This window comes from Barbus barbus (assembly GCF_936440315.1).
Source record: "Barbus barbus genome assembly, chromosome: 43".
Classification (NCBI taxonomy): Eukaryota; Metazoa; Chordata; class Actinopteri; order Cypriniformes; family Cyprinidae; genus Barbus; species Barbus barbus.
In genome coordinates this window covers 14,193,220-14,208,040 of record NC_136721.1, presented here as the reverse complement: position 1 = coordinate 14,208,040, position 14,821 = coordinate 14,193,220, and the positions used below count along the sequence as shown (strand labels likewise).

The 14,821-nt window shown below is 35.7% G+C and overlaps 1 protein-coding gene across 2 annotated transcripts; it reads left to right on the top strand.

Annotated features, from left to right (window-relative positions):
* Positions 1 to 2,950: 2,950 nt before the first annotated feature.
* Positions 2,951 to 13,045, top strand: LOC306862281 (cullin-5-like). Of its 2 annotated transcripts, none has more exons than XM_079405027.1 (19): positions 2,951 to 3,169; positions 3,727 to 3,836; positions 4,408 to 4,507; positions 4,603 to 4,779; positions 4,936 to 5,077; positions 5,166 to 5,311; positions 5,925 to 6,005; positions 6,133 to 6,226; positions 6,599 to 6,729; positions 7,746 to 7,853; positions 8,576 to 8,640; positions 8,759 to 8,891; positions 9,032 to 9,163; positions 9,246 to 9,369; positions 9,453 to 9,628; positions 9,918 to 10,079; positions 10,230 to 10,348; positions 11,009 to 11,132; positions 12,619 to 13,045. In XM_079405027.1, the coding sequence occupies exons 1-19, from the start codon at positions 3,146 to 3,148 to the stop codon at positions 12,811 to 12,813; spliced, it is 2,343 nt and encodes a 780-aa protein (XP_079261153.1). In that variant the 5' UTR covers positions 2,951 to 3,145; the 3' UTR covers positions 12,814 to 13,045. The 2 variants fall into 2 exon arrangements, with proteins under 2 accessions (XP_079261153.1, XP_079261152.1); XM_079405026.1 differs by having other exon boundaries at positions 2,963 to 3,169; positions 6,133 to 6,271.
* The last annotated feature ends 1,776 nt before the right edge of the window (positions 13,046 to 14,821 follow it).

The window sequence follows — 14,821 nt, the reverse complement described above, 5'->3', positions numbered from 1 at the left end:
TTCTGTCTTAACATCACTATTTACTCACTGTACTTCTAGAGAAGATTTGATGTGCTAAATATTTTCATTATTATGGCGAATACAAAGGAAAGGAGTAGTACTTGGATTCTGCTGGGTGCCAGCGCATGTAGGAGTAGCTGGTAATGAATATGCTGACGAATTAGCAAAACATTCTTTAAAAAGGGAAGAAATAGATTTTAATGTTCCATTAAGTAAAAGTGAAGTTAAATCTATTATTAAGGAAAATATTATTAAAGAGTGGCAGGAAAAATGGAATACAGATAATAAGGGGCGGCATTTATATAATATTAAAAAAATGGTAGATACTAAGAAAAGTATAAATGGTAGAAATAGGAAAGAAGAGGTCATAATGACTAGGATGAGACTTGGACACTCAGGATCGAATGCATCGCTCTTTATAAGTGGAGTTCATGAGACTGGTTTATGTGAGAATTGTGGGGAGAAAGAAACAGTGGAGCATTTGTTTAATTATTCTGATTTTATTTTAAGATATCATTTTCCTGTTTCTATAAAGAATTTAATACTTGTTTAAAGGCCATCTCTTTGGAAATTTGTATGCTTTTTAGAAATAATAACATTGGCTCATTGATTTCTGTTTGTCCTCCCACTCCTGAATCCACTTGTTCTGTTTGTTTCTCTGTTAAAAAATCCAATCACAAAATTAGGTCTTTATTTTTGGACCTTGTTACTTCTATTTCTTCCTCCATTTCTTATTGGAACAACCTTTTTGATGATATTAAGTGGGCATATGTTTGGTCACTTCCATTTTTTTTTAACAAATAAAGTTAAAGAAATATCTTATAAAATAATTCACAGGTTTTATCCTGTCAAGCAGTTTTTACAGAAATGTAAAAGTGACATTGATATATCTGGTTCTTTCTGTGAATTTTCTTCTGAAACTGTAGCTCATTTGTTTTGGGAATGTCCTTGTGTTCAGTCTTTTTGGAATAATATTAATGCTTTGATTGTCCAAAATGTTTTTTATGATTTCTCTTTGTGCTATAAACACATTCTTTTTTGGGTTTTATGTTAAAGATAAGAATCTATTTAATGCAAGTTTTTGTATAAACCTTCTGTTATTTATTGGAAAGTTTTATGTCCATAAATGTAAATATACTAAATGTAAACCCCACTTTAACATCTTCAAACAAGAACTGAAATTGTATTTAAATACAAGATCAATGTCTGTTAACAAGAAAGCTTTAAAAACTACAAGAATTTGTGCTAAATTTAATATATTTGTATCTTTATTGGTATGCCCTCTATCTCGCTTTTTTCTGCCAAATTTAAAGTACTTACATTTATTTTCTATCTATTAATCCATGTTTTTTTATTATTGAAAGGTACTTTGTTCTTTTGTACATACTGTTCTTTTCTGTTTGTTTTCCATCATACTGTATTCTTTATTATTTTTGCAATTAAAAAAATAAAAAAAAGTGGAGCATGTGATATTTGTAAAAGGTATGATGAGGAAAGAAAGGAATTGATATATTTAAATGAAAGAGGGAAGGTAAATAAGGATGTGGAATATTTGTTAGGTTATGATTTTAATAGAGATAGAGTAGGTTATAGAATACTAATAGAATATATATACTACTGGATTAAGTGAAAGGATTTAATATAGAGTAAGGATGCTTTGGTCTATTCCAGATTTTGGGGTCCAGTCTGGAGGAGCTGAACACGCAGCGCCAGGGCTTTGGGAGATGAAATGGGATGGAGCATCAAATAATTCTATATATGGATGGATATGTGAGAAAGAGGCAAGAGAGAGAGAGAGAGAGAGAAAGGGAAATACTGATCATAAGAAATCATGACTGCATAACAGCAAAGGTACAACGGTGCCGCTTCCAATAATTAAACCTTGGTTATTTCCAGAAGCTGCAATAGATTTTACATTGTTAGAACAAAAAAATAAAGGTGAGGAATGTAATTTATATCATGTGCAGACATATATCAAGGAATACTATAGTTATGTTCAGATCTATACGGATGCGTCAAAGAGTCTAGATAATAAGGTTGGAGTAGCGTTTACTGTGCCAGAATTTCATATATCAGTAAGGAAAAGGATTAGTGATGAATTATCCGTTTATACAGGGGAAATGATTGCATTAGTATTAGCATTACAGTGGGTAGAAGAGATCAGACCTATGAAATCGGTTATCTGCTCAGACTCAAGTTCATCTCTGGCTAGTTTACAATACAGCCACTCAGAGAGTAGACCAGACATTTTAATGGAAATTATGCAAACATTATATAGAATTCAAATGATGGGGATTATAGTGGTGTTTTTGTGGGTGCCTGCACATATTGGTGTGGAAGGAAATGAAATTGCAGATAAAGAAGCGAAGGAGGCTGTTAAAAATAACGACATTAACCTAATTATCAATTTAAGTAAGAATGAAATCAAAAGTTTAATCAAAAAAAGACTGAAGGGAAGATGGCAAAAACAATGGGATAAGGAGAAAAAAGGAAGATGGTTCTATAAGATACAAGGGAAAGTGGGTGAAATAAGAAATGCAGGGAAAAATAGAAAAGATGAAATAATAATATCAAGATTGAGATTTGGGCATACAAGATTAAATAGCACACTTCATAAAATGGGTAAACATGAAACGGGGAGGTGTGAGTTTTGTGGACAGGAAGAGACAGTAGAACATGTCATACAGTATTGCCAGAAATATGACAATGAGAGGAGAATTTTAATACAAGAATTAGGTAAGAGGAAAATACAATTTATAATAAGATATATTTTACAAAATAATTCGAATAATGAATGTTTTAGTCTAGTTTTTCAGTTCCTTAAAAAAACTAAATTGTGGGATAGAATATAAATATACATTTAAATAAAAAGGGGGAGGGAGAAACTCATTTTGATTCACACTCCATACCAGTTGGTGGCGGAAATACACCATTAAGTTGTTTGTCAACCGCCAATAAAATCACATGAAGAAGAAGAACAGCAAAGGTAGGTGGCGATATGCACAATGAATGCAACGCGCCAAAAAACGGAAGAAGAAGAATAAACAGCAGTATCAGTGCTGGCGATGCAGTCTGTCGCAATGCTCCCTAGCAACCAAACCTCCTCAAACATCGCGAGACTGCACGGGGACTAAGTTGAAGAAACATGGCGACGTCTAATTTATTGAAGGTAGGAGGTCCCTGAATGTGAGAATATTTTGCATCGTTTGCGTCTCTTGTAATGTTATGACAGCGATCCCATGACCCAGTCACTGTCCGCTTCTAATTGCATCGCTAAACATGACCCGTTAACTCAAAACGACATTCTTCGAATTGCTGATTGTAGATAGTGGGGTTTTGTACTATTATTATAATATTTAGGGTTCAGAGCTGTATTTAAGGATGCCTTTTCTCACAAAATTGACTGCTATCTATCACAAGGCTGCATATAAATAACGAGAAAATATGAACACATGCGTATTTTTTTTCCTGAACAAAGTTGCAACATTGCAGATTATTTATTCAGCCTGTGCATATTTATGCCACGCCTGTCTGGTTTCTAATCACACAGCTGTAATAATCTATCTACATATATTAAATTGAAGTTTACCTTCTGTTACTGTTTTGTTGAAATACTTGACAGGAAGTAAAATAATCAAAATTCTCCTGCCTTCTTTCTTTTTATAAATGCATAAAGCCTATAATAATTTTAAAGAAATGTTTATTGTCCTCGTTCTCCTTTCTCAGAATAAAGGCTCCCTGCAGTTTGAAGACAAATGGGATTTGATGCGGCCCATTGTTTTGAAGTTACTCCGTCAGGAGTCAGTTACTAAGCAGCAGTGGTTCGATTTGTTCTCGTAAGTTGTCTTGAATGTGAGATAGTCTGAGCTGACAGAAATATCAAGAAGTCAAAGTACATTAGATGTGTTTTTGTATTTTTTTTATTAGACCGACAGCGCTGTTTGTGTCTGATAGTCAATCATATCAATCAGGGCTAACAAGAAATTGTAAACCAAAGTTTACATTGTTACAAATGTTACACAACGAATACAGTCAGAATTTAGACTTTCTTACGGTGGCCGAGAGAGTTCAATAGAATAGAGAGCTCAATAGAAAAAACACCTGCAAATTAGGAAAACAACTTCATCAATTTGACAACAAGGGTTCACAACACAACCAAACAAAGAAACGCGCAGCTAATAGAATTATTTTTTGGTTGTGTTGTGAGCATTTGCAGTGCGTTTCTTTATTTGTTTGCATTGTGAGCATTTGCAGCACCTACTGTCAAACAAATGAAGATGTTTTGCTGATGTTTTGCTGGTTTTGATTTGCTGGTGCTTTTTCTATTGGCATGTGTTTTCTGAAGTTGCAGCGCATCGAGCTTTCTTGGCCACAGTACTTTCTCCTAATACTATGTTTGATTTGCAGAGACGTTCATGCAGTGTGTTTATGGGACGACAAAGGTCCAGCAAAGATTCACCAGGCACTGAAAGAAGACATCCTAGATTTCATCAAGCAAGCACAGGCAGTACGTACTGTATATCACTTTTGTACATATAATAATATAAAGTAAGTTAATTTTTTCAGCCTTATTCCTGTAATGATCTTTCTGATCTACTTTAGCGAGTACTCAGTCATCAGGATGACACTGCTTTGCTTAAAGCTTACATTGTGGAGTGGAGGAAGTTCTTCACACAGTGTGATATTCTACCTAAGCCCTTCTGCAAGTTGGAAATCACCCTGCTGGGCAACCAGGGAGGCAATAAGAAGTCCAATGTTGAGGACAGTATTGTTAGAAAGGTAGATTCTCTTTTTGCATTTTGACTGTATAATTCACATCGATCTATATTATACTGCCTTATCATTTAAATGCAGTTATTATTGTATCAACTGATGCATAGCATCATCAATATACAAATATATTTTAATCATTTGTTGTTGTTTTTTTTGCTTAAGCTTATGTTGGACACATGGAACGAGTCTATATTCTGTAATGTAAAGAACCGGCTTCAGGACTGTGCTATGAAACTGGTCCATGCTGAGAGATTAGGAGAAGCGTTCGACTCGCAGCTTGTCATTGGAGTGCGGGAGTCATATGGTAAAGCTCTCATAAAACTAAGCCTCTCAGGGTCTGTCCAGATAGATCTCTCCTGATGGACGCTCCTGTCTTCTGCTCTGTCTTACAGTGAACTTGTGTTCCAACGCTGATGACAAGCTCCAGATCTACAGAGAGAATTTTGAGAAGGCATTTCTGGATTCCACTGAGAGGTTCTACAAGACACAAGCACCTTCCTATCTGCAACAGAATGGTGTTCAGAACTATATGAAATATGTGAGTGTATTTTCAAACTGCTGTTTTGCCTAAACTAGAAAAATGTGGGGGACATTAGTGCAAGTCAAAACTACTGTGATTTTAAAATTTTTGTATTACGATGAAAGTGCAGTTCTGTCTTAGAAACAATATTATACCCACACATACAGTACATATTTTGCAAATATTTACATGTATATTTATATTCATATAATTTATATTATATTTAAATATGTTTAATATATGAACATAACGTTTTCCTTAAATATATGCACGCATGTGTGTGTATTTATTTATATATATATATATATATACATATACATAATAAACATGCACAGCACACACATATTATGTAAAGAAAGACTTTTATTTTGGATGTGATGAGTATTTTCTTGACTTAACATACTTTTCAAGTGTTATGCGTATAATGGCATGGCAGTTTTTTCCTGTAGTATCAAAAATGGTATGGAATAGCAATATTTTTCAAGGTATTATACTGAAGTTAAAAAATTAGTATTCTGACAAGTATTGTGAGAAGATTTCAGATTTCTACTTGGTTTATTTAACAGTCTTTTATGTGTATGAATGGTAAATCACAGCACATATCTGAAGTGTCCCAACATTTGATTGACAGGCAGATGGCAAGTTAAGAGAAGAGGAGAAGCGTGCACTTCGATATCTGGAAACCAGACGTGAATGTAACTCCGTCCAGGCAGTGAGTGTTCCCTGCTCCAAAACCTCGTGGTGCCGCATTATTAAATAATGCTCAGCGTGTAGTTTGCATTTGTCTTTCTCACATACTAACATTGGGTGCTCGGTTTGTGCCGTTTGCGTTCTTCCAGCTAATGGAGTGTTGTGTGAATGCGCTGGTGACGTCGTTCAAAGAAACAATCCTGGCCGAGTGTCCAGGAATGATCAAGCGGAATGAGACAGAGAGTGAGTACGGCAGGAGCTCTGGCACCAAAGGCTCAGCGAGTTCAGGTTGGCAGTGGGATAGGGTTCCCATCTATATCTTGCCAAAACCTCCCCATCCATTCCACCATCTGTGTGTTTGTGTGCCAATCATTGAGTCCACCAACCCATTTCAACTGTAAACGAACGCAACAGTATACAACTATCGTATGTAAAGGGAAGGAAATGCCAAAGCCTCAGCAATACCTAGTTTAACTCATTTGGCTTTTTTGCTTTAGAGCTTCTTATATTGGAACTTCATGTTTTTAGGACCATGATAACAGCATTTTTGAATGTTTTGATATGTTTTAATGTTACTAAAAATGTGTTTGTTCTGCCATTGGTGTGTTTCCGCAGAGCTGCACCTCATGTTCTCGCTGATGGACAAAGTGCCCAGTGGTATTGAGCCTATGCTGAAGGACCTGGAGGATCATATCATGAGCGCAGGTCTGGCTGATATGGTGGCCTCAGCGGAAACCATTACCACAGTGAGTTGACACAGTAGCTGCTTTTCTTTATTTGACAGATGCATCATGGATATATGCGTCCAGTTTTTGATGGTGCAGTCACTGAATGATCAAGAAAGTCATTTGTGTTTATTCATTCTTGTGATAATATTAGTGGTGTCAAACAATTAATCGCATCCAAAATAAAAGTTTTTGTTTACAAAATATACGTATGTATGCAGTGTATATTTATTAAGTATATATAAATACACATGCATGTACATATTTCAGAAAAATATGTTGTTTATATATTAAATATATTTCTTTATAATATAAATTATATGAATATAAATATAAACATGTAAATACATGTAAATATTTTCAAAATATGTACAGTATGTGTGTGTATTTATATATACACATAATAAATATACACAGAACACACACATATATTATACAAACAAAAACGTTTATTTTGTGTGCGATAGGGCTGTGCGATTTGGGGAAAATATCTAATTGCGATTTTTTTTTTTTTTTTTTTTTTTTTTTTTTTTTTTTTTTTTTTTTTTTTTTTTTGACAGATATTGCGATTGCGATTTTAAATTTGCAAAGTTAAGCTTCAGCTCAATAATGTGCAGGATAGTATGAGTATTGTTACCCTGCTGAAAAAACAAAACAAAAAAACAATAGAAACCATCACAGAAATTCTTATAATTTCCATAAAAAACAATACAAAACTTTTTGTTTTGGGCATTATTCCAATAGGAATTACTGTTGTTCTTTTGGTTGCCATCTGCTAGATTACATCAAAGACTATATAAACTGACTTTGATTACATCCCACCAATAGAATGCATCAAATACCAGTAGACACCATTATAGTTTACATTAAAACCAATACAATTCCCATTATAACTCTGACTCTAAGTCATTATAACTAAGACTGCACAGCGATTGCGATTCGATTTCGATTAATCGCACAGCCCTACTGTGCGATTAATCATTTGACAGCACTAGATAATGTATAATATGTTGCTGACATTTGTTTTATTTTTGCAGGACTCTGAAAAATATGTTGAGCAGCTCCTAACATTGTTTAACCGCTTTAGTAAATTAGTTAAGGAAGCATTCCAAGATGATCCACGTTTCCTAACATCCAGGGATAAAGTAAGTCTCAAAAGGATTTATCCTTTAGTCCAAACCATTCACTGTAAAAGACTTGGAAAGAAGATATATATATTTATAAATATTATTTAAAATTTAATATTTTTAGATTTATTGGATAAAATATTATTGCAATCTACGTATATAAACTATATGCATATAAATATACATTACTGTTCAAAAGCTGGGGACAGTAAGATTTCTTTTTTTTTTTTCAAGTTTTAATTCAACATGGATGCATTCAATTGATTAAAACTAACAGTTTTAGTCATAATGCATTTATAATGTTACAAAAGATGTCTGTTTTAAATAAATGCTGTTCTTTTGAACTTTCTATTAATCAGAGAATCCTTCAAATATATTAACTGTTTTTAACACTGACAATAATAAATGATTCTTGAGCACCAAATCAGCATATCAGAATAATTTCAGAAGGATAATGTGACAATGAAAACTGGAGTAATGGCTGCTGAAAATTCAGCTTTGCCATCACGGGAATTAATTACATTAAAAAACATATTAAAATAAATAAAAGTTATTTATTTTAATAATATTTCACAGTATTACAGTATAAGCATTATACTGTAAATGCACCCTTGTAAACACCTTAAAACATTTTTAAAAATTGTACTACCCCAACCTTTTTAACAATAATGTACTGTTAAAATGGAGAAGTAGTTTCCATTTTTCCATTCTTATATTATTTTCTATTCATGTTTATGCAGGCATACAAAGCAGTAGTGAATGACGCCACAATATTTAAACTAGAGCTCCCTCTAAAACAGAAAGGGTAAGACGTCTTAATATATACATATACATCTTCTGAAAACTAGTTTTTTTTTCTATCTGTCATTCTAAGAATATATTTTAAATACTGTTTGGGTTGCATTATTTTTCCTTTGTTGCAGCGTGGGTCTGAAAACACAGCCAGAGTCAAAATGTCCAGAGCTGCTAGCCAACTACTGTGATATGCTCCTTAGAAAGACCCCACTGAGCAAAAAACTCACCTCAGAGGAAATAGAGGCCAAGCTGAAGGAAGTGGTGAGTGAGTGGGTGGAGTGACCAATAAATATTTGTGGTTTATCGTGGCAGTATTTTTTCCAATGTTACTCACACCTCTGTTTGCAATTGTCAAATCAGATGCAATGTGTTAATTATTTCTTTTTATGTACTGATTACAGCTCTTGGTTCTAAAGTATGTTCAAAACAAAGATGTCTTCATGAGGTACCACAAAGCGCACTTGACACGCAGGCTAATTCTTGACATTTCTGCAGACAGTGAGATTGAAGAGAACATGGTGGAGTGGCTCAGGGTGAGAGGGCTTGAAAGTACTCTTGATGATGGATGAAAGACTTTTTAGTGAATCTCTTTATGTGACATTTGTGTGTGTACAGGAGGTTGGTATGCCAGCAGATTACGTGAACAAGCTCGCCAGAATGTTCCAGGACATCAAAGTATCAGAAGACTTAAATCAATCCTTCAAAGAAATGCACAAACACAACAAACTTGCATTACCAGGTCAGATATGCCATTGTTATGATGCTTTAGAACTATTCTGTTGTACATTTGAACTAATTATTATTTATGTCTCGACACTACAGCTGATTCAGTCAATATAAAGATCTTGAATGCAGGAGCATGGTCTCGGACTTCAGAGAAAGTGTTTGTATCCCTGCCCACCGAACTAGAAGATCTCATTCCTGAAGTTGAGGAGTTTTACAAGAAAAATCACAGTGGCAGAAAATTACACTGGCACCATTTGATGTCCAATGGCATTGTGAGTAGCAGCTTCAGCCCTTTGTATAACAGCATGCTCTACTTCCTGGCAAAATGGGGGAGACCCATTGGGACTAATTTGTGTTTTGTACTGTCACCAGTAAAAAGCACTGAACTTTGATGCTCGCAAGCTCTACTACTGTGAATTGCCTTGCTGCAAACTTTTATTTATTCTCTTAAATCTCAGTATTATTGCTACACTGGAGGTTCTGCCTGGACTTTGACATTTTATAGCGGTCTGTTGTGTCAAGGGGACAGATCAAGATTGGTTTCATCTCTTCTGTCCATAGATCACATTCAAGAATGAAGTTGGGCAGTATGATTTAGAAGTCACGACATTCCAGTTAGCTGTGCTGTTTGCCTGGAACCAAAGGCCCAAAGAGAGGATCAGCTTTGAGAATCTGAAACTGGCCACGGAGCTTCCAGACGCCGAGCTGCGCCGGACTCTCTGGGTAATAGAGTCTTGATTTTGTTGACATTTCCACAACTGTGTTTAAATGGGAAAGACATGGTCATGTGGGATGCGAATGAAAGGATCTGATGTGACATTGACTTTACTAAATCCTTCCTAACTGTTTTTGTTTGTTGTTTTAAATGTGTAGTCTCTTGTAGCCTTCCCCAAACTAAAGCGTCAAGTGGTGTCGTATGAACCTGTGGTGGGCTCCCCTAAAGACTTTGCAGAAGGCACTGTATTTTACATCAATCAAGAATTTTCTTTAATGTAAGCACAATCATCACACACTGGCTGCATTTGATGAAGAATGATGAATAATTTAAAGATACTTGTGTTAATAAATCATACCCATATAAATCATAAGTCATACACATATTTTAATCACTTTCCATGCATTACCGTTCAAAAGTTTGGGGTTGGAAAGATTTTTACAATTACTCGCCAAGGATATTTTAGTTTGTTAAAAATATTGTAAAAATATTTCACATTTATTATATTACTTTTTTCTACTTCAGTATCTTATCAAATCTAATTAATTACATTTAATTATCATGTGGTGGCAAAGCTGAATTTTCAACAGCCCATTAGTGACATGATAATGATCAGAAGTCGTTCCATTATGCTGATTTAGTGCTTAAGACACATTTCTACTTATGACATTCTTAATGTTTTTTGAAAAAAAAATGTATTGCTGTCACTTTGATCAATTGAATGCATCTTTGTTGAAAATAATTATTAGTTTCTTTAAAAAAAATCTTACTAAACCCAAACTTTATTGTAATCTATATGCACACACAATTATCTAAGTGCATACTCTGTATCATAATAGATATCTAAGTATATACATTGCTGGACTATTAGGCTATATTATTAATTATTGCATGTTTTAACAGACCACAGTTCAATTAAATGTTCTCTTCTGCACAGAAAAAACTCAAAGGTCCAAAAAAGAGGGAAGATCAATTTGATTGGTCGATTACAACTCACCACAGAGAGAATGCGTGAAGAAGAAAATGAGGTCATAGTGCAACTTAGGATATTACGCACACAGGTAATGAAATCACTCTCACATGAACTTAATGATTGAAATGTGTTTGTGTATTTATTTATTTTAATTCAAGTTTTTGTTTTCATCCGGTACATGACAATGTCATACAAACACAGATTACAGATATATACAAATGTTACATATAAGGCCGGAATATATACAGAGTGTGCGTGTTTTTGTGACAAATGAGGACATGAATTTGTATAATGACACAGGTATGACATGGGTATTACAAGGTGAAGGTGACTTATGATGACATTGACCCATGTCCCCACTTTTCAAAACGCTTATAAATCATACAGAGTGAGTTTTTTTGGGGGAAAGTAGAAATGCACAGTCTCCTGTGAGGGCTAAGTTTAGGTGCAGGGTTGGTGTAGGGCAATAGCACATACAGTTTGTACAGTATAAAATCGTTACGCCTATGGGATGTCCCCACTTTTCACAAAAACAAACATGTGTGTATGTATGTGTGTGTGTGTGTGTGTGTGTTCAGTCACACCTACTCATTCTTTAGTGTCCATATTTTTGATCAATGGTCAGTTAATCAGACTAAATTAATTCAAACAGAAGTTTGAATTACTTTACTTACTTACTTTACTTTTGTCATTTAGCAGACGCTTTTGTCCAAAGCGACTTACAAATAAGAAAAAGTAACTAAAACTAAAAAGTTACAACTCTATAAATACTATCTACCCACATATTTAAGAAAATAAAGAAATTAAATAAAATTGACCCATGCATATAACAACAACATTTCAATAATAAACATATCAATGAAAAAATTAAATAAAAAGCTACTACTATCCCTTGCCGGTGTCCCTGCCCGGTGGAGTCGCACGGTAGAGTCGATGGTCTTTACACTCTTTGGTCTTAACACTAAGAGGGCTTCACACGACGACTGCCGCGACCGCTGCCGCGGTATAATAACATTTATTATACCAATCCAACAAAGGATCATTTCAATTCAGCTGGACCCACTTTCCTGTTTATCAACTACAAATGGCCAAGCAAGTGCACACACTGACAAGATACACGATACAGTACGAGACCAAACGCGATTTCAGCAACTCTCATCCTAGTAAACAAAATAAGCGTTTCCTAGCAACGGCAAATGCTCTAAACACTGAGACAAGTAAATACACTTACAATTACTTCAATTAGTAGTGATTTCATGAGGTGCATCCTGGGATGCGTTTCAAACAGTGTTGAAGAAGTTTCCATGTATACTGGGCACTTGTTGGCTGCATTTCTTTCGCCATCTGGTCCAACTCATCCATTAATTTTTTTTTCTATGAAAGTGTTAGGTTTGTAAAGACATTCATATGCAGGCATTTTAAATACAGTAACATTTGTCTACTAAACTAAATTAAAACATTTAAGCATAAACCTGTATATCAAAATTAGGAGAAACATTTCAGACAAAATATTTCTCTGATACGCTGACATAAACATCAATTGTCACCAAGCTCTTCTTCCTCACTCTGTACAGGAAGCTATCATTCAGATCATGAAGATGAGGAAGAGGCTCAGCAACGCCCAGCTTCAGACGGAGCTGGTGGAGATCCTAAAGAACATGTTTCTGCCCCAGAAAAAGATGATCAAAGAGCAGATCGAGTGGCTGATAGAACACAAATACATCAAACGGGACGAGACGGACATTAACACATTTATCTACATGGCGTAGCCGACCACTCCCAGTGCACTCTGGGACATTTTTTTTTTTTTGACACTAGCCCTCCTTTGGAGGATTCCATATCTGATTTCAGCCCATTGCCCAGCCTGGCCTGCTGGGTGATTGACTAGATTTATCTCAAGACACATCACGCTGAGAAATTGCTGACAAATCCCTGCCTTACTTCACAAATCTATAAAATGAATAAAAACAAACTTTGAAAGAAATAGAGTAAATTGAGCAGAATCTGTGTGGCTAATTTATATGCATCTTGGGCAATCTTCTAATTTTGTTTCACCACCTTCAACGTCAACGCACCACCAGGTGAAAATATCGCTTTACGTCCTGAAAAATCCATACAGCTGTGTTCAATTTGAGTTCACTGCTGGCTTATCAAATTAACCTATAGCTCTAAACTTCCAATAGTAAACAACACATGCCTTATATTGCCTTAAGAAAATGTAAAGTTCAGGCCAGTGGTGTTGTTAGACATCAAATTATCCTCATGATTTACAGCATTGTATGTTATTGCACAGAATTGCAGGCCTCAGGCGGTTTTTACCCATCAGCTCTCAGTCTCTGCTTAGTGGGTCCCTGTTTGTCTCCCTAGTGGCAAGTTAGCAATGTACACCGCCGCTGTCCATGGTGCTGGTGAGATAGCCACTTGCTTCTGACTAATATTGAAGAAGAGTATTATGTTGAGTTACACGCTAATGCTCTTGAATAATGACACTCAGACTGACAAAAACTACAGAATGCATCATTTATTTATTGTTGCAATCACTGTGTTACTGTCAGCGTGTGTGCGTGGGTATTACATTGGTGTCTACCCCGCCGCACATACTCAGACTAGGAGTCCCCCCTCCGCTCGTAGGCCCCTCCCAGACACGCGTGAGAGTGATCCGGAGCTCGGAGAAGAGCTTCAGTTGCACGGGACCGCAAGGACGTCGCTGGATCCCGGGAGGACCGGGGAGAGAGAGACGCCACCGTGGGACTGGAGTTGTGCTCAGGTATTAGATTATTTCACAGGCACCGAGGCCGTGCTGGTCCGTTACACGAGCGATGTGTGACATCAGACCGAATTTGACATGCGAGACCGTGATTATCCGAACAAACGAGATGAGCGCGCTGATTTATGTTGACCGTCTTGCGTTCTAAGCGCGAGAGGTAAATCTTGCCACCTGACGGGACGCGTGCAGAGGCGATAAAATAATATTCCGATTTTATTAGATGGAGATTCGATCCATAAATTGTCATATATTTAAAGCTAGTGTGGGAACTGGAAGCCTACTGCATCTCTTCGGTGCATTCGGGCAAAGTAGAGCCCAATTGTTCTTGAACACGAAAGGAAATCATTTTTCGTCGTATGTCGTTAATTAGTTGTCCCCACGCCTTGCGTTTCTTACTAAGATAAGTTTGACCACCGCGCTGACAGGAGTGGGCAGTCCCTTGCTAACCAAGAACAGTTAATGTAACAATCATCTGATGACATGTTTGTGTTTGCTTGGTGAAACCTTCTAATGGTGTAATGTAAAAAGTCTAATGGTGTAATGCCGTCAGGTTTGGGTAGTAATGTAAGCTGGTTGACCTATTCAGATTAAGCATTTGTAACTAGACTACATAACATTTTAAAATATATTTTTATGAGTTAGCTACAGTTATGGCGGTTTTGATTACTAATATATTATTTAGTTTGTTAAATAATTCATTAATATCTCTAAGGGAGACCCAGTATATCACTGTGTAAAGCAATTTATGTTTTCCAAGAAATATACCCCCAAATTATACATAAATTAGTTAATTCCCCATGATAAAATCCATAGCTGTGTTTCAGAACATGCTGCCGGTGGTATCTAGATTATTATTCGCTGTTCAGGTTGACCAGACATCATGTTCTAAAAACAGCTTGACCACCTTAAACTGATCAATTGGTAGCTGATCCAAGTTGCTTTACCAGTATGAAAATCAGGCTGTAACCCAGCTACCATTTTAAGATTGATTTTACAGGGGAACTTGTAAA

Excerpts from the sequence above, each read along its gene's own strand:
- LOC306862281 (XM_079405026.1), top strand. The coding sequence starts at position 3,146 with ATGGCGACGTCTAATTTATTGAAG. Across the intron at positions 5,078-5,165 it reads TGGAGTGCGGGAGTCATATG|TGAACTTGTGTTCCAACGCT; the intron begins GTAAAGCTCTCA and ends TCTGTCTTACAG. Across the intron at positions 11,133-12,618 it reads TTAGGATATTACGCACACAG|GAAGCTATCATTCAGATCAT; the intron begins GTAATGAAATCA and ends CACTCTGTACAG.